This window comes from Peromyscus maniculatus, chromosome 20, assembly GCF_049852395.1.
Source record: "Peromyscus maniculatus bairdii isolate BWxNUB_F1_BW_parent chromosome 20, HU_Pman_BW_mat_3.1, whole genome shotgun sequence".
Classification (NCBI taxonomy): domain Eukaryota; kingdom Metazoa; phylum Chordata; class Mammalia; order Rodentia; family Cricetidae; genus Peromyscus; species Peromyscus maniculatus.
The window spans coordinates 71,032,935-71,055,902 of NC_134871.1; the positions used below are offsets into that span (position 1 = coordinate 71,032,935).

At 55.4% G+C, this 22,968-nt stretch overlaps 1 protein-coding gene across 1 annotated transcript; it reads left to right on the forward strand.

Annotated features, from left to right (window-relative positions):
* The first annotated feature begins 11,098 nt into the window (after window positions 1-11,098).
* On the forward strand, window positions 11,099-19,430 carry Tamalin (trafficking regulator and scaffold protein tamalin). Its single transcript, XM_076556880.1, has 8 exons — window positions 11,099-11,472; window positions 13,648-13,697; window positions 15,610-15,664; window positions 15,767-15,869; window positions 17,101-17,194; window positions 17,297-17,363; window positions 17,567-17,633; window positions 18,183-19,430. The coding sequence occupies exons 1-8, from the start codon at window positions 11,203-11,205 to the stop codon at window positions 18,701-18,703; spliced, it is 1,227 nt and encodes a 408-aa protein (XP_076412995.1). The 5' UTR covers window positions 11,099-11,202; the 3' UTR covers window positions 18,704-19,430.
* Window positions 19,431-22,968: the final 3,538 nt, after the last annotated feature.

A 22,968-nucleotide genomic window follows, 5' to 3' on the forward strand; every position in this document is an offset into this window, starting at 1 on the left:
TGGTATTCATCACTCTGGTTGGTAGTTGGACCCGGAAAAGCGGGGCCTAAAAATGAGGCAGAGTAAAGTCTCATGCAATAAAAGCCAACTTTATTCAGAGCATCAGACAGTTCATATCCTGAGGGTAAAAGAAAGGTCACCTGAGTAATGTTCTCATGAGCTCAAGCTGTATACAATCACAGCAACATGCTACAAGTGGAAAAACATGTTGTTCTGTAGCGGCCTATGAACAAATAGCAATAGTCAGTCATGATGGGTAATCTGAGTTAAGCTCACGTCTCTCCGCTATACCTGGAAGGGGCATGTAAACTCACTCCAAGAACAGTTCTGGGTTTTTGAAGAAACTGAGGGGGGACACGGGGGACAGGGGACGGGACTTGCAGCTCCTGAGTGCCTTCTGCAGAGTGTGTTCTCCCTCCCACTTAAGTAAAGGCCACAGAACATTTAAAGGGCCTGGTGGTGGTGGTGGCGGCGGCGGCGGCGGCGGCGGCGGCGGCGGCGGCGGCGGCGGCGGCACACGCCTCTAATCCCAGCACTCGGGAGGCAGAGGCAGGCGGATCTCTGAGTTGGAGGCCAGCCTGGGCTACAGAGAGTTCCAGGACAGCCAAGGCTGTTATAGAAACCTGTCTTAAAAAAAAACAAAAAAACAAAAAAAAAGAAAGAAAAAGAAGAGAAGAAGAAGGAGATGGTAGCTGTCAAATATGAACAATATTCAATTAATACCAGCAAAGGCCGATGGAGAACTTACTGTGTAGCAGGGAAGTGGCCCTGTTGGTAAAAGATTTCCATGGTGAGGTAGGAGAGTGAAACAGGAGAATCCATCCTCTAACCACCCCCTACAGGCTGTGGCACATGTGCGCGCGCGCGCACAAACACACACACACACACACACACACACACACACACACACAATAAAGTAATTTAAATTTATAAAAAAAAATTATAAAAACTTAAAACACTGCTAAAGCTGAGTGTGGTTGAGCATGCCTTTAATCCCAGCGCTCAGGAGGCAGAGGCAGGAGAATCTCTGCGTTCAAGGCCATCCTAGTCTTTATAACAAGTTCCAGAACAGCTGGGACTTCATAGACCCTGTCTCAAAACAAAAGTTGCTAATGATTGTTTGTGCCAGATCCGAATATTGGTTTATGTACTAACTATTTAACCCTAAAAACAACCACATGAAGTAGGCATTATTGTCATTATGGATTATAAAGTGGATGGTTATTAGAAAAGTGAAATGGATTGACCGAGACCATGAGCTCATGGTTGGGGAAGACCTTGGATCTAAGAGTGTTGTTTGCAGCCCTGTAGCACCTACTGTCTCCCGCCTCCACACATCTGTCTTCTTCACCCAAGGTGGCTGCTTTCCTGATCCTCACTAGAGCCAGGGGTGGCCAGGGTGGGAACTGCCCCAAGTAGTCAGTGGCGCACAGGAGAGCAGGACACTACGGACTCGCATCCCTTCACAAGGCAGCCTCTCCCCATCCTGGGTGTGGCTAGGTCCCTGTCTTCACCACAGTGTCCTGTAAAATTTAGCCCACTGCTCCAGCTCTCCCGGGGACGGAGTCCTGGTTCTCACCTGTGGTTTTCTGGTGTTCTCCCATCTGTGATTGCTAAGCTGAAAATCAACCAGCAGATCTCTAGGAGATTGCTGTAAGTTTGACACATGCCCCAATAACCCAGATTAATTTGTCCTTATGTCCTGGCCATACTTCCCTTGTCAAAGGTCATGGCAGAAGCCCAAGGTCCTTGCCGAGATTCATGTGGTCTGCCCTATTCTAGAAAGAAAGGCAGAGGTTTATGTGAACTCAACCCTGACCTCATGCAGGTTCCTTGTAGCCCATCCCATGGCTGATCGGTCTCTTGCCCATCTGGGACCTAGGCATGATTTGCAGGGTCAGCTTTGCCAGCCTGATCACCTGGCACGGCTTCCCGTATTCTCGGAAGTCGCTGTGTCGGCACTGGAAGGCCTGTGACACTGAAGACATTGAATTCATCCGGAGGGGGCATCCTTGGTGTTCGGCTTCACATTTTTACAGTCCTGGGAAATATGCTTGCTGAACACAAAGCAAAATTAGAAGTAATTACAGCTCAAGCCTCTGACTGGGGGACATAAGAGGGTGGGAGTGACTGAGCGAGGGAAAGGCTTGGATTAAGCCAGAAATGGTGGAACGAGGGTCCTGCAGCAAAACAACCAATATGATAACAGGAAGTTTTTAGAGGTGTGTGTGTGTGTGAAAGAGAGAGACAGACAGACACGGACTGAGGCACTGAGTTAGTTGTAAGGGCTAGCAAATAAAAAATTTGAAAAATGACCAATAGACCAGAGCTCCCAAGGGAGAACTGGCCCTGCAGTCTTGAATCTAAAGACAGAGTCCTTCCTTCCGCACCTCAGTTCAAGGCCTTCAGCTGTAGAAAACCCACATTTGTGGGAATGCTGTTGTTTAGGTTAGTGTCCCCTAAAGGTCCACGTTCAAAGCTTGGTCTCCAGTCCCAGCGCCACTGGGACATGGGGGGGGGGATGGGACTTTAAGTCATTGGGAATATGTCCTTGTGTTAACTACATTTTCTTAGTTACAAAATACCGACAGATGCAACCTTAAGGAAGGTTGTCAGGGTTCACGGTATGACAGTACAGTCTGTCCCGATGGCAGGAGCTTGGAGAGGCAACTGGTGTCATTGCTCACTCGGGAACCACAATAACGGCTCCTGCTCAGCTTTGTTTCTCCTTTTAATGCAGTCCAAGGCCCTAGTGCATGGGATGGTGCCACCCACATTTGAGGGTGGACGCTCCCGCCTCAATATAATCTAGATAATCCCCCACAGACATTAGAGGCTAACCTAGTCTACACAATCCTTCCCGGGCCTGCTCGGTCTTAGTTCCGAGGTGACTGTAGATCCTGTTAAGTTTACAGCACCAGCCTGCACAGCCTCTGTAATGGATTGTGGGACCCATTCTTACAGCATCAGCCTGCACAGCCTCCGTAACGGATTGTGGGACCCATTCTTACAGCATCAGCCTGCACAGCCTCCGTAACGGATTGTGGGACCCATACTTTTGCAACCTTCCAGGACACAAAACTGCTTGAAAGCTGGAAGGTGATGAGACTTGATAGGACTTGATAGAAATTAGGTTGGGAATGGCCATCCTCTCGCTGAGTTGAGGGGCTTTGCTCCTCATGGACCCACCATGATGTCCTGCCTCCCAGACTCAAGGTAGCAGGGCTGTCGATCACAGACTGAATCGTCCAAAACTGTGATCTCACATGTATCAAGGTTGTTTTGTTGGCTGGTGTTTTCCAGACTGTTTGTCTGTGTAGCTCTGTAGACCAGGCTGGCCTTGAACTCACAGAGATCCACCTGCCTCTGCCTCCAGAGTGCTGGGATTAAAGGGGTGTGTCAGTCACCGCCCAGCTTTGTTACAGTAACACAAAAACAATAACAGAGGTCATTCTGCTTTAGTCAAAGTCTACTGATTTAGTCAGGCATGGTGGCTCACACCTGTAATCCGGGCACTCAGGAAACTGAGGCAGGAGAATCACCATAGATTGGAAGCCATCCTGACTACAGAGTGAGTTCCAAACCAGTGTGGGCTGTAGGTTAAGACTCCATATCAAACAAACAAAAGCCCACTGACTTCAATGTTAATCATGTCTAAAACTTTCTTTTACAGCAACATCTGTGTTGATACTTGACCTAACAACTGGGCACTGCAGCTTGTCAATACGACGGGTCCCAGGACCGTGGAGGGTGGCAGCCAAAACCGGATCCTTTTGAGGATGCTCCTTGGAAGCCAAAGATGGGTGTGTGGGCTCTGGGGGTCTCAGGAACAGATGAGCTTTTAGCTATTTCCTGAGTATCCTTAGGACTTAAAAAAATAGGCAGAACACAGACATGTCAGCCAGGCCACTGACTTCAAGGGCTGCTTGATCCAGAGAGGTCACATTTGTACAAATATCAGGCAGATTAGGGCAAGCCCCATTACAGAGCAATGCTGGGCATCCCAGAGCCACAGGTGAGATGTCTGGGGGGAGAAGGACAGAGCTCTCCACGGTCTTCCCTCCTTGAGAACAGATGGCTGCTGAGGGGTGGGGGGAGAAGGAAGTACCATGGCAAGAACAGACAGGGCAGTGGCGACCATGGAAGAGAGGAGGTTGGGGTAAAGGAGACATATATTTTGAAATGGGCACGGGCCTACTGACTGAGCAAGAGAGGGTTAAAGGATGTTACCGGGTTTTGGGGATTTAGCTCAGTGGTAGAACGCTTGCCTAGCAAGTGCAAGGCCCTGGGTTCGGTCCTCAGCTCCAGGGGGAAAAAAAAAAAGGATGTTACGGTCCAAAATCCATGAGTGTGTAAGAGAAGGTCATGGGGGGAGAGGGGGAGGATGTGACTGAAATATATGCCTGCATGAAACTGTAAAAGAATAAAATTTTAAAAACCAAGCAGAGATACTACATGCCTATAGCTGAAGTTTTCCTGGTTCTGCCCAGCCCATGGTCAGGACAAATCTGTCTCATCTTCCAGTCCCACAGCCAAGTAAACACACAGAGACTTGTATTACTTATAGACTGTATGGCTGTGGCAAGCTTCTTGCTATCTGTTCTTAAATCTTAAATTAACCCATTTCTGTTAACCTATAACTTGTCACGTCGCTTGTGGCTTACTGGTACTTTTACATCTCGCTTCCTCTGTGTCTGGCTGGCGACTCCTGACTCAGCCTTCCTGTTCCCAGAATTCTCTTCTCTGCTTGTCCCGCCTATACTTCCTGCCTGGCTACTGGCCAATCAGCATTTTATTTATCAACCAATCAGAGCAACACATTCACAGCATACAGAACATATCCACAGCACATGCCTAGTGTACACCTATAATTCCAGCACAAGGAAGAGGTTGAGGTAATCTGGAGGCCAGCCTGAGCTACAGAACACCTGTCTCTAAAGACAAGGGGGTCCTGAAGGGTGGAGACCGCCTTCAATCCCAGAACCTGGGAGGCAGAGGGCCAGCCTGGTCTACATAATGAGTCCAAGCCAGCCAGGGATACACAATGAGACTCTGTCTAAAAACAAAACAAAACAAAAAACCAAAAACCAAAAACCAAGGGACCTGGTGAGACAGCTCAGCAGGTAAAGACTCTTGCCTTGATGGTGTGAGTTTGGTCCCCGATACCCACAGAATGGGAGGAGAGAATCAGTTCCCACAAGTTGTCCCCTGACCTCCACACTCACACTGTGGTGCTAAGACACACCCACCCACACACACACAATACATAAACAGGAGGCTGGAGAGATGAATCAGTAGTTAAAAGCACTTGCTCTTGGAGAGGACTGGGCTTCCATTCCCAGTGCCCACATGGCAGCTCACAACTGTCACTCCGGTTCTGGGAGAATCCAATGTCCTCTTCCGGCCTCTGTGGGCAACACGCATGCACTTGCATACATGTAGGCAGAACACTCATAAAGATAAATCCTGACAACAACAGCACAAATCCAGAGATGATCATTCCGGTCACATCAGGGAAGCCGGGAATATAAGGAGGGGGAGTCACCTGAAGCTGTTCCTAGTTGAGAAGGGAGGCGGGATGGCAGAATTGTCACTGTAGGACTCTGTTACCTCTGCTGGGACAACTTCCTCTGCGGATCAGGAGATTTCCCTCTTGTGTTGGTCTCCAAACTTTTCTTATTTTTCGTTTTTATTTTTAAAGATTTATTTATTTATTATGTATACAGTATTCTGCCTGCAGGCCAGAAGAGGGAGCCAGATCTCATTACAGATGGTTGTGAGCCACCATGTGGTTGCTGGGAATTGAACTCAGGACCTCTGGAAGAACAGTCAGTGCTCTTAACCTCTGAGCCATCTCTCCAGCCTGACTTTTCTTTTTTTAATTAATTTTTATTTTATTTTATGTGTCTGTGTGAGGGTGTCAGATCTTGGAGTTACAGACAGCTGTGAGCCACTATGTGGGTGCTGGGAATTGAACCCGGGTCCTCTGGAAGAGCAGCCAATGCTCTTAACTGCTGTGCTGGATTGTCTCTCCAGCCCCCAAACTTTCCTTAATAGCTAGCATGCCTACTGTACCATAAGTTAAAACCTACTAGAGCTGGGAATATAGTTGCGCTGGTGGTGCACATTGATTCTCAGCAATGTATAAAACTGGGTGCGTGGTGATGCATAGGTCTCCTGTGGAGAGGCAGGAAACAGAGGCTCGAGGTTATTGTTGGCTATATACAGGTTTCAAGGCCCTGTGATGAGACCCTTTTAAAAACCAAAATCACCAAAGCAAACAAACAAACAAAAAACCTTACTCCCCACTCTTCATGTAGGAATAACGCCATTGAAGGGTGTCTTAGTTTGTTCCTGTTGCTAATCAGTCCGGGCCAGATAGGGCAAGCCTTTTTTTTTTTTTTTTTTTTTTTTGGTTTTTCAAGACAGGGTTTCTCTGTGTTGCTTTGCGCCTTTCCTGGAACTCGCTTTGGAGACCAGGCTGGCCTCGAACTCACAGAGATCTGCCTGCCTCTGCCTCTGCCTCCCGAGTGCTGGGATTAAAGGCGTGCGCCACCACCGCCCGGCAAGGGCAAGCCTTTAATCTCCGCATTTTTTGGAGGCAGAGGCAGGCAGATCTCTTGAGTTTAAGGCCAGCCTGGTTTACACAGTGAGTTTCAGGTGAGCGAGGGCTACATAGTGAGGCACTTGGCATTTTCTCAACTGAGGCTTTCTCCTCTCAGACAACTCCAGCCTATGTCAAGTTGACATAAAAACCAGCCAGCACCTGTCCCATTCATGACGTCAGAGCCCCGCTGACCGAACCACCTCCTAAAGACCTTGTCACAGGGAGGGCTGAGTCTGTGGGACACCAGCATTCAGACACAGCAGAGGACTGTCGTCAGGGGAGTGGTGTGGCCCTGCCTGTCTGTAGGGAAAGTCTGTACTGACCTTGGGCAGGACCGAAACGGGGAGCCGGTGGGCAGGAGACACAGAGTCGGACACGATCAGACACAAACCGTGGCAGGAAGGGGAAGCTGAGTTCTGTCAGGAGTCGGTGGCAGAGCCGTGGCCTGAAGGTCTAGCATGTGTGTTTTGGGGTTTGGGAGCCGGATGCACAATGCTGTCCCTGAGAGGAAGCCAAGGATTACACTAGGAATAGGTGTGCATTTGCCCGCAGGTGTGCGTTTGCCCACAGGTGTGCATTTGCCCACAGGTGTGCACTTGCCCACAGGTGTGCATTTGCCCGCAGGTGTGCATTTGCCCGCAGGTGTGCATTTGCCCACAGGTGTGCATTTGCCCACAGATGTGCATTTGCCCGCAGGTGTGCATTTGCCCACAGGTGTGCGTTTGCCCACAGATGTGCATTTGCCCGCAGGTGTGCATTTGCCCGCAGGTGTGCATTTGCCCACAGGTGTGCATTTGCCCACAGGTGTGCGTTTGCCCACAGGTGTGCGTTTGCCCACAGGGAAGAGCTCTGCGGAGCCGGGCCTGAGAGCTGTCACTTTCTGCTTTCCCTCCCCATGAGTACCTGTGCTGAAGTGAGGGGTAAGAGAATGCGTACTCCAGGTCTTAGGAGTGAGGTGCTGCTGCTCTGAGGAAAATCCTTCCGTTACTCCAACCCACCAATCAAGAGGCAGATGGCCCTTGGCCTCTGGATGGGACCAGACCCTGAGACACCCATATCCAACACAAACTGTCCTGTCTCCTAGGAGTCAGAGCTGTGCTGGATCGGGCCTGCTGCTAGAACCTTCCTTAGCGGGGCCCCTGCACTCGCCCATGAACATTGTTAGGCAACAGGAGCCATTAAGAAAACAAGCATCCCCTGCCCAGCCAGCTGCCCACCGGCTGTTCGCGGCCTCCTGCGAGCGAGCGGGCAGCGATGTCATGCAGCCAAGGCCCAGCCCCTCATTCCTGGTGGACCAGCGGGCCAGCGGAACCCCAGGCCTTGTCCTGCTCACCCCACCCCCCCACCCCCAGGGCAGAAGCGGAGGCGGCATCCACAGAGCTATTCATCCTTGCCAGTTCTGGATCCTGACATAACTGCTTCCCTGAGGCTCTAGAAGGCCCGAACTTCCACAGCGCTAGTGTTCCAACTTCCTGAGGGCACCCCAGGGTTTAAGCAGGTCTGTGAGGTCACAGGAGGTGATTGTGGGTTGGTGGGAGACTTGGCAAAGGGTTGTCCTATATAAGTGAGAAGAGGCTTTGTTCATCAGACATCCCCTACTAATCCCACACTGTCCAGGTCCCTCCTCAGACCCAGCCCATCTCAGCCAGGGCAGCTGGAGCCAAGAGCCGGGAAACCTGAACTCCCTGGGAACAAGACACCTGCTTCTGCAGAAGTTGCAGACGGAGTATAGATTTCCCAGGAGCAGATCCACAGGGCATTTGCGGGGAGGCACGAGGGGCAGGGGACATTCTGGAGTGCCAGAAGGCCTGCCGAAGGCTGCAGCAGATTGGAGGAAGAGAACAGATGCCAGACAAGGGGTGTGGCTTCTGAGGAGGTCGGGGAGAGCAGCAGAAGGCTGAGCTCTGGAGCTGTGCTGGGAAGGGAGGTTACTGTCCCCAGAAAACCCAGCCACTGCCAGTCTCCAGTGCAATTCACCTGCATCATCTCCCTCCTCACCAGTCCCTCGCTGTGACCTCCGTGACCAGCCAAGCACAGATCCTCCTGAGCGGCACAAAGGCCGTGTGGGATCCTAAAACACCGCTGGGTGTCCGGGCAACCACTAGGCCACCTTTGAGTCCAGAGATTTCCCACCACAAGGCTCGTGACCAGCAGAGGGCGTCACCATCCCACAGGGAGGCACCTAGGACTACCCAGCCTTCCCCAGAGACCCGAGGGGCGGGCGGGGAAGCAGGCAGGCATGGGGCGGTCTCCTGCAGCTGCCAGCTACAGCCTTCATCAAGAGCCCTGGCTTCCCCAGCCCATTCTGCGGAGGTCTCTCCTCTCTGGCTGCTGTTACCGGCAGCAGGGCTGGGACCACACACATCTTTTCCAGAACGTGAGGCCCCTTCCAGCTCTGAAATCCTAGGATTTGAGGAAATCATGCCAATGACTTTATAGAAATTGCCTCTTCTGGGTTCACACTAGCTCTGGGGTTCCCAGCACCTTCCTTCTTAGGGGAGAAACTTCGGCTCCCTGTGCTGCTGGCTTCTCCCTGGGGGGCCAGAGGCTGCCGCACTTGCACAAACTGGGGGCGTGGGGAGGGAGATCTGCCTCTGTGTCTGCCCGAAGGAGGTCTGTGTCAGCGGGGCTGCTGGGCATACATTGACTAAGTAATCCTCGGGAGTAGGGAGGTGGCTCCTTCGTAGAAGAGGTTGTGCAGGGTCCTCTTGGGGAGGGTCCTTTCATGGATAAGCGCAGGAATGAATATAATAGAAACTCTTGGACCTTCTACCTTTATAACCCCCCCCACACACACACACACACAGAGGCAGTCTGTCAGGGGCAGGCCACTGACGGTCCAGGGGTCCATCCGTGTTCGCGCTCTCAGTAGAGTCACGTTTCCCCACTAACACACACTCCCTTGGCCCCTCAACTAATGGCCGCTAGGTGGTTAAAGGGGGGTGTGTGGGGGGGAGAAAAGCATTAAGGTAACTAGACCTTAGCTCTAAAGCCACCCCCACCCCCACCCCACAAAGCATCCTGCCATCTGGACTTGCGCCGTTTCTGACTGTGGAGGAGCACCCCTCCCCTCCCACCTCCCTCTTCTATGGTGGGGGCGCAGGGGCCTGGGGGCGGGCAAGAGGCAGGGAGCTAGCCAGAGTGGTGAACCAAAACAGGCAGAAGACAGCCTCCTCTCCTGGCCTTCTGGCCTTTGCTTCCCCCTCACCTCCCCCCCCCCCCCACGGTATGTGTCTTACGCAGCACGTGCACAGCATGCTGCCCCCTGCCCGACCAAGCTCCCCCTTACACCGGTGTCTAGCCAGCCCCTGGTACAGAGTGGGGCTCAAACTCGGCTTGAAGAACTGAAGTCACCAGAGTAGGTAGGCCGGAGCCCTAGAACCAGGCTGCCCTGTTTGGGACCTCAGCTTGGCCTCTGAGTGGCCCTCCCAGCAAGGTGCTTTCTGCCTGGGTCTGTAAGGGACAACACCGGTACCCGCTTCACACGGCTGTGGTGATGCAGGTAAGGCACACACGTAATGGCGCGCGTCCGAACGTGGAGCCCCAGGCTCGCTCTGTGGTGGCTAGACACTGACCACTTCCCTCTCTCACTTCTTATTTGGGAATCACTGACGACAGACATGGGCTGGGTCATCCGCCTCTCCTGCAGCCTGGCAGCCATGGTAACCAGGAGTACGGGGAACGGTGGTGTCTAAGTCAGGATTAGAGAATGGCTCATCACCGCCATGCCCCAACACTGAGCACCTTCTCTGGGCGTATTCCGAGCCCCACGTGGGGAAAGGGAGCCTGAACTCCAGCATGGGGTGGGGGTGGGGGGGACGACTCCAAATTAAATCTTCTACTTGCAGGTTTCCACAGTCTGCCTTCCCCCTGGCTTTGGGAAAGGAAGGTAGCCTTAGTTAGCTCCTCTAGGATGCAGGTGGTCGGGGAAACCCTCAGCCCCTCTGTCTGCGAGGTCTGTTCAGAGATTTCTCCCTGTTCCTTCCTCAGAAACCACAACCCTGCCCCCATGCATGCCCGCCCCCCACTCCCCGGTCCAGGACCTCCTGCAGTCTCCCCACCGCGTCTGCAGTCTGACCCCCCGCCCCACACCTTCCCCGGATCTCAAAGCTTCCCTCAGCTCATTTGCCAAGACTCCTCACTGCGACCCCCATCTCCACGAACCACTAAAGCCATCGTTCGTTCATTTCCCAAACTTCTGCTCTCCACCAACGCGCCCTCACGGACTGCTTCCAGGTAGCACGCAAACCCCTGCTCGCCCCAGATGTCCCGTCCCTCCCGCTGCCGTGGGCGCCTAGGTTTCCCCCACGGAGCGCCCGAGTCCCCCCAAGAGTTTCCCGAGCCCGGCGGTCCGCGGCGCGCTGTGGGCGGGGCTCGCCATCGCGGGGTCCCCCCCTTCTCCCCGGGGGGAGGGAGGGGGCGGTGCCAGCGTGTCGGGGGGCGAGGCCACCGGAGGCCGCTCCCCCACGCCTCGCGGGAGTCTATAAAGCCCGGCTACACGCGGCCCGCTCGGCTGGATTCCCCCAGCCGAAGCCAGCCCCGCCGAGCCGAGCGGAGCGAGCGCAGCCCCCCGAGGGGCGCCGGGCGCCGGAGCCATGACCCTCCGTCGACTCAGGAAGCTGCAGCAGAAGGAGGAGGCGGCGGCCGCGCCGGACCCCGCTGGCCGGGCTCCCGACTCGGAAGCGGCTCGTGCCGCGCCGGCCCCGGCCCCGGCCCCGGCCCCGGCCCCCGCGGGCCCCCCAGCTGCCGCCGCTCCGCCTGGAGCCAACCCGGGAGACGAGCTGTACGCGGCGCTGGAGGACTACCACCCGGCGGAGCTGTACCGTGCGCTCGCGGTGTCCGGGGGCACCCTGCCCCGCCGAAAGGTGCGTCCCCTACTTAACCTGCGTCCCCAGACTCGGTACCCTGGGTCCCTTCGGCAGGATCTGCTCCGCCGCAGCAGCGCCTGATGACTGCCACATTTCAGCACACCCCATCCCACTCCACCCCCCCGACCCTGGGCCACCCGCCTGGCTCGGCCCTGTCCCCACAAAGGCGCAAACCTACCCACTCCCAGCTCGGAAAGCTGTGGTCCCCGCCACCACGACGCCCCCGGTTCGGCTGGCTCTCCACTCCACTGCGCTCCCCACGCGCAGACGCCCCACCTCCTCCCACTCTCCGGCCTTGACTCCGCCCCAGCACCCCCTTTCTCCAGCTCGCTCCATCTGGCTTTCTGCCGCCTCCCGCTCAGCCTGCCGGTGTCCAGAAGTCTAGAACTCCCAGGACCCCCCCTCGCCCAAGCACCTCCTGAAGTTGGAGCAGGAAGGGCTAAGGAAGGAATTCTGCCACTTGCCTCAGACAAGTTGAGGGTCCCGGAGCCCTGGGCGGGAGAGAAGCTAATGGCCCGGTGGAAGCAGTGCCGCGAATTCCCGAGAACACCCCCTCCGTTAGGACGCCGGCCTTCCTGGGCTCAGGGCCTCACGCTTGGTCCCGCATCTGAGATGCCGGCTGCGAGAGCGCGGCCCTCTTGAGTTCAGCCAGGACCGGACGCGGTGGGAGAGGTCACAGGGCAGGAAGGATGCCGGCCGCACCCGCTCTCTGCGTGTCCCCGTTAGTGAGAGGCTGTTCCTCTGGCCTGGGAGGACCTGAGTGCTCAGACCCAAGACCCAGGTTAAGGAGAAGGGATGGGCGGCCTTTCCACGCGGCCCCCTCCTTCTCTCCTAGGTCCCCGGCTCCCCACTACACACAATGAACAGCTTGTTGAGAATTTGCATTTTATGAAAATCGTGTTGAAAAACAAAGGGGTCTCTCTGTGCTGCCCAGTGCTTCCTCCTTGGCCCATTTGGGTACTGTCCCCACCCTGAGGCTAATCTTTGGTTCTGGAGGAAGAGGGTCCCCTTCTTCTTGCTTTGAGGCATCTTGGCAGTTAGAGAGTATTAGCCAGAACACAACCCAGGAAGGCCTCAAGTTGTTTTGGCACTTTGGGAAAGGGCTGGTCCCGGATGGAACTTCCTCCAAGAACTAAAAATCTTAGGAGGCACAGAGATTGTTTTAGGCTTTCTAGAGCCCTAAAGAGTTAGGGGCATTCTCCTCCAAAAAAGAGCCCCCAGTTTCTCAACTATAGTGTGAGGCAAGTTTGACTCAGATTTTTTGTTTATTTAGTTATATACTTTGTCTCAGAAAAAAAAAAATGCACAGCCATATCGGGAGACTCAGGTCTGGAGGACGTGGCCAGCTGCAGCTGGAGTCCACAGCCAGCCCCCAGGCATCCTGTCCTTAGGAGCTTTGACCCTCTACCACCTTCTGGCTGGCGTTGACAGCCTCCTGCCCGGGCCCCTGACTCTCTGCTCTCCCAGACTACTGTCTGCCTGAACTAATGGGCAGACCCAGCTGGCAGGGACCCTGGAGTTAGTACCTTAAGCCCAGTGGCTTTTCCTACCCTTCTTTCTCTTCAATTAGGGAAAAGCTCCTGCCTCAGCTTTTGGAGCCTGGAAGGCCAGGGCTGTCAGACGTGATCCCAGTGGTGAAGATCATTCTAGAGTCACAGACTTCCCCAAGCTAACCAGTAGAGGTTAAAGTTCACCCATCTAAGGGCTGGAGAGATGGCTCAGCAGTTAAGAGCACTGACTGCTCTTCCATAGGACCCGGGTTCAATTCCCAGCAACCACATGGTGGCTCACAACTGTCTGTAACTCCAAGATCTGACACCCTCACACAGACATGCATGCAGGCAAAACACCAATGCACATAAAATAAAAATAAATGAATTATTAAAAAAAAAAAGAGAGAGAGTTCGCCCGTCTAGAGCCCAGGACAGATGTGCCCTGGAGGTCCGGAGGTCCCAGGGGTGGTGTGAACTCTGGGAGTGGTGGTAGTGGCTACACTTGGCACATAGTCACACCAGCAAAGCAGAGGTGGAGCTGGTAGGGAAGACAGGCATCAGGAAGTGGGGTGCTGCGTCCAGAGCTGGGTCTCAGGTCAGAGTCCCCCTAGAGAGAGCTTCTCAGCACCTCTTCAAGGATGGCACCCTCTCATTGTCTTCTGGCCATTTTCCCACCAAGGGCTCAGGATTCCGTCGGAAGAATTTCAGCCAGAGTCCTGAACAGCAGCGGTGAGTCACCCCCACCCAAAGCCCCTGCTGTGGTCCAGAAAAGTGAGGTGCTGGGGGGAGGGGGCCCCACACAGCATCTCAGCCCAGCCCCCCTGGGAGGCATCTCCCATCCTGGAGCATGAGTTCCCTGCTGGGATTGAGGGGCAGGTGGGGGTGTGGGCTGTATGAAGGGGCGGCAGAATAAGGGGGGGCACTTTTGAGTCATTAGGTGCTCCTTAACCACCCCCAATCTCTGTCAGTTGCCTCTTCCTGGGAAGAAGAGCTGGATTAGTGAGAGGTGGAGGGTGGGAAGTAGGAGGCACCATGGGAGTGTCCTCATGTCCTCTGTGGCTTCCCTAAGCCCAACCCAGCCCACCTCAGTGGACCCAGACACTCTATAACCAGATGTTTGAGTCTGACACCCCAACCTTTAGTCCCGTGTGGGTCCAATCACGTGGTCTGCACTTGGATCTGAGATGTGGACAGGGCTAGGTGCTCACCCTAGACCTGGAGCTCAGGTTCCCTTTTGCCCACATCTCATGCCTGATTCGGGCCTGGCTTCCTTTGAAATGGGCCAGCAAACGGTTGCCCACTGGCCAGATGGGGCTGTTTGACTCTTCCACTAAGAAAATATATGTGCACACACTTACAAACTTACTTTAATTTTTTTTTTTTTTTTTTTTTTTGGCTTTGTTTTTCTTGTTCTTTTGAGACAGAGTCTCTCTATAGACCCCTGCCTGGAACTCATTACGTAGACCACGCTGTCTTTGAATTCACAGAGATGCCCCTGCCTCCACCTCCCAGGTGCTGGGATTAAAGGCGTACACCACCATGCCCGGCTTATTTTAATATTTTAAAGGGTTGTAAAAACAAAGAATAATACATGACAGAGGCCATATGGGGCCCACAAAACCTGAAATATTTACCATCTGGCTCTGTGCAGTAAAAGTTTGCAGACCCTTCCAGGAACCCAGAAAGCACTGGGGCAGACACAGGCCTTCCAGGCCCCTGCTCCTGCCCCAGAAAACACAGGGCTAAAAGCTCCTTTCAAAGAAGGGGAGTGTGCCGCACAGCATTAGGTGGCAGGGGGTGTGACTCAGGCTAGGGGCTGGATGGAGGCCTGCTCTCCAGGGCCCTTTGGAGGCTGCCAGACTCAAAGAGGCCTTAGGAGCCACTTTATTCTGCCTCTGGCTGGCGGGAAGGAAGGGAGGGGGTGGGCAGAGGAAACTCTGGGCTCCCCCAGCAGGCTAGGATCTGGAGCGGTTCCAGACCATTGTGTCCTGCAGGCAGCCTTCAGTTCGGGAAGGGGTGGCCCCAGGCTCCCCTCCCCCAGCCTTCACATCTGGTGGGCTGGCCACACCACAGCTGGGAGGAGCCGCTGTGGTCTGCGCCCAGCCTCGTGACTGGCCCCTGGGGGTGGGGCTGTCTTCTCCCCAAAGCAGAGGAGCCAGGATGCTCCAACCCTGGGGCCAAATTGGGGGCCTCAGTGAGTGAGTGGGTCTGTGGCCAGGCTCACCCGAAGGCTAGGGTGCTGCTAGGCTCGTCCTTTCTCAGGGCCAGCCTTTCCTGATGCCTCCCTCCCCTCAGAGGAGGCTGTTTTAATTCTGTGCAGCTCCCTGAGGCCAATTTCATTTGGGTTTGGGAAGGGCATTCCAAAAATCTGTGAAGAATGAGCTGTCGCCGGAGACTCTGGGTCCTTCTGGAATGTTCTAGATCAGACTTCTACATCCTTGAGAGCTAAGCCGTGGGGCTGCCACACTCCTGTTTTTGTTACTGTATTTTTAGACAGGGCCTCACTATGTAGCTCATACTCAAATGGGACATCCTCCTGCCTCAGTCTCTCAAGTGCCAGGGTTACAGATATGGACCACCATAGCCAGCTCTTCCATACTTTCCTGACTTCTCGTAATCTCAACCCCGGTGTCTTCTGCAGGAAGGTGCTGACTTTGGAGAAGACAGACAACCAGACCTTCGGCTTTGAAATCCAGGTAGGAAAAGCTGGGCACAGAGGGATGAGGGGTCAGGAGCCAGTCCGGAGGGTGGGCTGAGCTACATGCCTCTGTTTCGAGTGTCCCCTTGCTTGTTCCCAGACTTACGGCCTTCACCACCGGGAGGAGCAGCGTGTAGAGATGGTGACCTTCGTCTGCCGAGTTCACGAGTCCAGCCCTGCCCAGCTGGCTGGGCTCACACCAGGTAGACCCTGAACCCAGAATACAGGGCTCTGGGACAGGGTATGTAACTTTACTCCTAAGCAGAGGCATACTTTTTTTTCCCTCCTTCATTCTCCAACTTGGAGAAAGCCAGAAGAATGAACAGAATCTGGACTCTGGATTTGGGCACACTGGCCATTTAGTGTGGGACCCTGCATAGTTCTTTTGCAAAACAAGGCAGGCCACAGTGTGGTGAGGTGGTTCCCTGGGCACGGAGCGGCTGGGCAGTCCAGCTGGGCAGAAAGAATCTGGTAGAGAGACTCTTCCAGGTCTGCCTCAAAAGGGTCCACGAGGACCTATCTTCCCGCTCCTGCTGGGGCACCCGTGCTATGTCCTTTATTGAGGAAATGACGCTCCAGTGGGAGACCCTGAAATCAGGGTCCCAGTCAGGGGCGGCCTGAGACTACATGAGTCCACACCCATTTGGTTAGCAACACAGTTGCTAAAGCCCTTACCTCCTTGCCCACACACCAGCAACACTTTGCTGGGTAGTTCCTGATTATCCTTGATGTAGCCAAAGCCAGGATCCCAAACAAGCCCTTAAAGTCTCCAGCATGCCCTGCCTAGGGTCAGGGCCTGACCTCCAAAAGCTGAAGCTTCGAATGCCTGGAGCCGGTGCCAGCTCCCAGCTGGGCACTAACCCTGTGCCTCCCCTGTGTTGAGAGGGTCTTATGACAGATGTGGGTTAAACAGAAGTAGCAAACTCCAGGGGGAGCGTGGGAATCTGGGAGGGTTCCATGGGGGACAGAACTTCCTGAGGGTGTGCCTGATAACTTAGTTCTTCTCTTCCCCAATCCCCACACCTTGCCTAGATTGCTCTGTCCAGACAAGTTGGTGGTTTCTGTGCAGGGAGAAATGCCTATGGTTTTGTGTTTGTTGTTCTTTGTTTGTTTGTTTGTTTGTTTGTTTTTTGAGACAGGGTTTCTCTGTGTAGCCCTGGCTGTCCTGGAACTCACTCTGTAGCCCAGGCTGGCCTCGAACTCACAGAGATCCGCCTGCCTCTGCCTCCCGGGTGCTGGGATTAAAGGCGTGCGCCCCCAAGCCCAGCTAGGTTCTGTGTATTTTGAGTGGGGTGAATGAGATGTCCAGGTCTCCCCAGCCCTGTGGAAGGGAGGTCCAGGAGCAGTTCTCCAGGTTACCGTTCTGCCCTTCCTGGCTGGAGCCCTTCCTTCATGCCCTGGGAAACGGGTGCTGACTCTTTCTCTTGCTGGCAGGGGACACCATCGCCAGCGTCAACGGTCTCAATGTGGAAGGCATCCGGCACCGAGAGATTGTTGATATCATCAAGGCATCCGGCAACGTTCTCAGGTACCTATGTCTAGGTGCAGTGCCCAAGGGCTCCTGAGCTCAGCCTGTGGCGTCCCCTCGGCCTTTCAGGCTTGCTCAGCGTTTGTCCCCTCGATCCTTCAGACTGGAAACTCTGTATGGGACGTCCATTCGGAAGGCAGAACTGGAGGCGCGCCTGCAGTACCTTAAGGTGGGGACCAAGCAAGCCCGGGCTCTCCCCCATGGTTCCCATTCCCTGGCCTCCAGGCCCGCTCCTGCTCCTTCAAGGACTCCTTCATCTTTCTCAACCCCGCTTAGCCCTCGGGCTTCTGTGCCTTTTCCCCCCTGACCCCTGTGTCCCCACTGCTGGTGTCCTGCTGACAGCCGGCCGCCCGTGTCTTCCGTGTCTTCCAGCAAACCCTGTATGAGAAGTGGGGAGAGTATCGGTCGCTGATGGTCCAGGAGCAGCGCCTAGTACATGGTGAGTGGGCCGGATGTCGTCCCCACAGACGCCCCATCCATTCTCCTCCCCTCTCAGAACTAGCAGGCTGCTGCGCTCCACAGTGAAGAGTCCCAGCTCCTGCTTTGGACGCTACATTGTTGCCCTTAGCCGATACACAGTGTTGCTCTCTCAGTGGCTCTCTGGAGGTTAGGACTGAGCACTGCCATTTGGCACATGCCTTTAATCCCAACACTTGGAGGCAGGGGCAAGGGGGGTGCGGTGGGGGGGGGTGGTCTCTGCGAGTTCCAGGCCAGGCTGGTCTACATTGCTGAGTCCCGGGACAGCCAGGGCTAAGTGGAGAGACCCTGTCTCCGAAAAAGAAAAAGAAGAAGGCTGCGTGTGCCCTTCTGTCCTAAGTGGCACTCTTGAGTTTATTAACTCCAGGTTTAGAGCCAGAAAGGCTGGGCTCAGGGCCCACGTAGGTGGCCAACAGGAAAGAACCGAGTATCCGGCCCATGCCCCCTGACCCTCGGCCTAGGGCTCTGTGGCCCCAGGATTCAGGAGCTCCCTGGACTTCTGTCCCCACAGGCCTGGTGGTGAAGGACCCAAGCATCTATGACACACTGGAGTCGGTGCGCTCCTGCCTCTACGGCGCTGGCCTGCTCCCTGGCTCGCTGCCCTTTGGGCCGCTCCTCGCTGCGCCTGGGGGTCCCCGCGGGAGCGCGCGGCGCGCCAAGGGGGACGCCGACGACGCCGTGTACCACACTTGCTTCTTCGGGGGCGCCGAACCGCAGGCGCTGCCACCCCCGCCGCCCCCCGCGCGCACGCCCGGCTCGGGCGCCGCCGCCGCCGCCGCCGCGGCCCCGGCGTCCGTGCTGTGTCCCGCACCCCGCGCCGCGCTCAGCCGCAGCGCCAGCGTGCGGTGCGCGGGCCCGGGCGGGGGTGGCGGCGGGGGCGCGCCGGGCGCGCTCTGGACTGAGGCCCGCGAGCAGGCCCTGTGCGGCGCCGCCGGCCTGCGCAAGACCAAGTACCGCAGCTTCCGCCGGCGGCTGCTCAAGTTCATCCCCGGACTCAACCGCTCCCTGGAGGAAGAGGAGAGCCAGCTGTAGGGGCGCGGGTGGGCAGGCGGGAGGTATTTATTTATTTATTCGTCCTAACAGCCAGTGCAAAAAGTGGGGGCAGGAGTGCCGAGTGCCGGCCCAAGGACCCCAGGAGCCCAAAGCTGCGGGAGAGGGTCCTTGGCTAGCTCTGGCCGACGGTCTGGTCGGTGCACGGCTTGTCTCTGCTGAGGAAAAAGGGAGCCTGGTTGCTTTCTTCCTTCCCCTACACCACATCAGGATCTCTGCAGGGGGAGGGAGACACTGGGAGTTGGGAGAGGTCTGGGGGACCAAAGAGGGCTGTGCGGGCCTACAGTCTGGGTCAGTTGTGCCTTGTGGGGGCCCTGTCCCAAGAAGCCCTCTCCAAAAGCTCTACTTGCTCCCCAACCCTTCGCCTTGGGGAGAGGAGATCCGTGATGGGTCATTCCCCGCCCTACACAGACAGACAGACAGACAGACAGACACACACACACACACCAATGGACCAGTTGGTATCCAGGGGGCAAGGTGCTGGTTGCTCCCCTGCAGCCTTGACCCCTAAGGGCTTAGCCCCTCTCCAGGGGCCTGTAACTAAGTGGGTCTTGCCAGGCAGTGGTCCTGGGTCCTGTGCTCCTTGGGGAACAGGAAGGAGTTCGTTCAGGTGGGGTGGGGCAGCCTGGACTGTGCCACCGTTTTTTTTTTTTTTTTGGCATATGTTGCTTCTGAACCACAAACTGTATAAAATTGATGGTTTTTTGCATCCGTGTCCGCGTGGTAACTGCCTGTGGGGGAGGACTGTGCTCAGGCAAGCTCTGACTCCACCTCCACTGTGCAGCCCCCATCCAAACACACACAGGCTGCATTTTACATCTTTCTTTTAGCCCGAAGCCAGGGAAATTGTCTAGGGGATTTTAATGAACATGTACTGGCCTGCACTGAGGCCCCACACCCTCTTCAGAACCTGGCCCTCTTGTTCAGGTACATTTCCGAAGCTTTCCTCCCTAAATACAGCAGACAGGGGGATCACTTGTCTAAAGTCCCTTACTGTCCCTGTGAGAAAGCCTGGCTCCCTGGGTAGAGCGCCTGAGGTCTGCCTTGAGTAGAAGCCACTGTCCACCCAACCTGTGACAGGTTCGGTCTCCTGGCACTCCATTCTTCTGGAACTCGGTGTTCCCACGCAGTCCTCCCATGTGAGTCCCCTCCCGTGAGCCCCCGAGCGTCTCATGGGCCCCTTGCTGCTCGGGATGCTGGCTACAGACACCAGGTCTCTTCGTTGGCTTTTCCACACGGGACCCCTTCAGTGCTTGCTCTACCTCCCTAAGGCCCGCCCACCCGGTCACGTGTGGCCGTGCCCTTAGTGTCTTGACTTAATGGGTTTCGGGTTTGGCCTCTCCTCTCCACTCACAGCAGGACTCAGGGACTTGCTGTTGGATTCACTGCTCTACTCCTGGCCAGTCCTAGCACACAGGACCCTCAATACAGTGTGTTCCAAACCAGCTCCAGGGTATCCCCACCCGCCTTCAAACAGCCTGCGGGGTGACAGACAGGGGAGTCACAGCAAGCTAGCGACACCTAAGGCCCCTACTCCACTGCGCGGTGGCCAGCATTCAGTTGTAGCTTTGAAGGGCGTCCACGTGGGCCCTTCCCCGGGCACACCCCACCCCACAGCTAGTACTTCCATGTGTGCACCCCACTTCTTTACCCGTCTCCGCGTCAACCGTCCTTCACACAGTGGTCAGGTGACCCTTTCAAAAGCAAGCCCAGAGATGGCACCTGACCACCTGTGGAGTGGGGGGCGGGTAGAGGATCAAAGAGGTCAAGATTAGGTTCAGCTAACTACACAGCAAGTTAGGCCAGCCTGGGCTACATGAGTGGACCTCTGGGCTACATGAGTAGACCTCGTTTCAAAAAGGAAGAAAATCAGGGTTGGGTAAATGCCTCAGCGGGTAAAAGCACTCATTGTATATACATCTAACGACCTGAGTTTGATGCCCAGAACCACAATAAAAGGAAAGAAACAGCTCCTGAAAGTTGTTCTCTGGCACCGCGCCGATACTGTGGCACAAATACAACTGTACTAAACACATAAGTCACACACACAATAAAAATACACATTTTCTTAATTAAAAAAAGTTTCTTTTGAAACTTTTGAGACAAGGTCTTTCTACATAGCCCTGGTTGTCCTGGAACTTGCTATGTAGACCAGGCTGTCCCGAAACTTACACTAATCCTCCTGCCTCTGCCTCCTGAGTGCTGAGATTACAGGCATGTGCCACCACACTTAAATTAATCCCAGCACTTGGGAGGCAGAGCCAGGCAGATCTCTGAGTTCAAGGCCAGCCTGGGCTACAGAGTGAGATCCAGGACAGGCACCAAAGCTACACAGAGAAACCCTGTCTCAGGACAAAAAACAAACAAGTAAAAAAAAAAATCACATCTCAACTCTCGGCTTCAAACCCACCACGGCTTCCCCTGGAAGAAAAGCATGAAGTTTGAGCTCTACCATGGCCTGCCCATTGCCTCACTCTAGGCAGTCACATTACAGAAAAGCATGGCCCCAGTCCCTCAGCCACTGGAACCCCTGTGTGGTACACAAACCCATCCATACTTCTTTGGGATGGCTTGCATTAGACCTCACGGAATCTTCTCCCTGCAACCTCAAATTCTTTCCCCTTTCATGGCCCTGGTATTTAAACTAAACTCTCTGCTCCCATCCCAAACTCCGCACGTTTCCTCTGGCCCCTGGCCTCTCTGCCTGTGCTGTTCCTTCTGCCTGGATGCTTTTCTGGATTGATTCTTTGTCCTGAGGTCCCAACTTAACAACACCCCCTCAAAGATTTTTCTGGGCCCACTGGTATCGGTCTCTGTCCCCGTTATTCTTTACCTCGAGGCATTTGTTTTCTTTCTGGCACTTTCTCCAGCTTGGGAGTCGTATTGACTTCTTGTATTGCCATGGTTGGGCTAGGTACAAAGCCTTATTCAAAGTTGCACCTCAGGGCTGTGGCGTGGCTCAGTGCCAGAGACGTCATGTGTGAGGTCCTGGGTTCAGTCCCCATCACGGCAATAAATAATAAAGATGAAAACCAACGTGTGAGTCAGTTATCACAGCTGCCCCCAAGGGCCCCATCCAAGGCCCACCCACAGCAAATGCTCAATACAAGCTCAAGAGGGTCATGTGTCTTCTGGGACCACAGCTGGATCAGGGGAAACACTGCCTCTCCACCTGTCAGCCCCAGGGGTGGAGACAGGTGGTCCCTCCTCTGCTCCACCTGCAGCTGGCACCTATGGGCTCCTCTTACAACGTCCCTTTGGGGCCGGGCGGTGGCTGCCATGGTGGCACCTGCACCTTGCCACTGTGGCTTTTCTGGTTTGGGAAGGGAGGACATCGGATGAGGAAGCTCTTGTGTTTGAACAGCTGCTCTGCAGAGGGGCTGAGCATCCCCAGCGCTCAGGTCTAGAGGAGGAGGAGGAGGCCCCTCACACCTTTGTTTCCAGAGACTGCCAGGAGACCAGCTGCCTGGCGCAGGTTAGCTCTTGCTGGGTGCACCGGGGTTCCTGAGCCTCCCTGGCTTCCTCCTCCCTGGGTAGGTTCCCAACCGCCCTGCCCTGCCGTGCAGCTGGTCCCGGGAGTGATGTCAGTGCCCCTCGCCCAGGCTGAAAGGGCTCCTACCCAGCTGGTCTCGTACACCCAGGAGAGGGGGAGAGTGGCCCAGGGTGGGGCCAGATCCCACCTCTCAGCTGATGGATGACGGCACCAGCCTCCTGCCGTGTAGGTGGGTGACAGGGAGTGACTAATGTGCGAGCTGTGTTGCTAAAAATTAACCCAGGGATCGTGTTTGGCGGAGGGGGTGGGGGTGTGCGGGGAAGGAGCAGGGACTGCAATATTGTGTGGTGGGCATTCCCTGCCCTACCTCCTTCCCCTTCCTACCAGCCTTCTGTTCTGCCCCAGGCCAGGAGCCCCGCCCCCCGCTGCCCCCGCCCCCCCCCGTGAAATTCCGCGGAGGAAAGTGGGCTCCACTGAAGGTGTCACACACGGTGGGAAAAGATACAGCCCCTGAGATGAGATTCTGTCCGAGGTCCCCACAGAGCTGGGCACCTGCCCCATCTTCCCCTGCATAACTCATCCCTGTATCTCCTGGTCCTGCCCCCACACACACACACCTTGGGCCCCGAGAGGGGCGGCTTCCTGGAGGAGGGGCCTATGAGGTCAGCGTCGTCAAAGAGATGGCGAGGATTGGGACGAGCCTGTAAAACTGTGGGTGGAGGAGGGGTGGGGGTGGGGCAAACAAAAGGTGAGA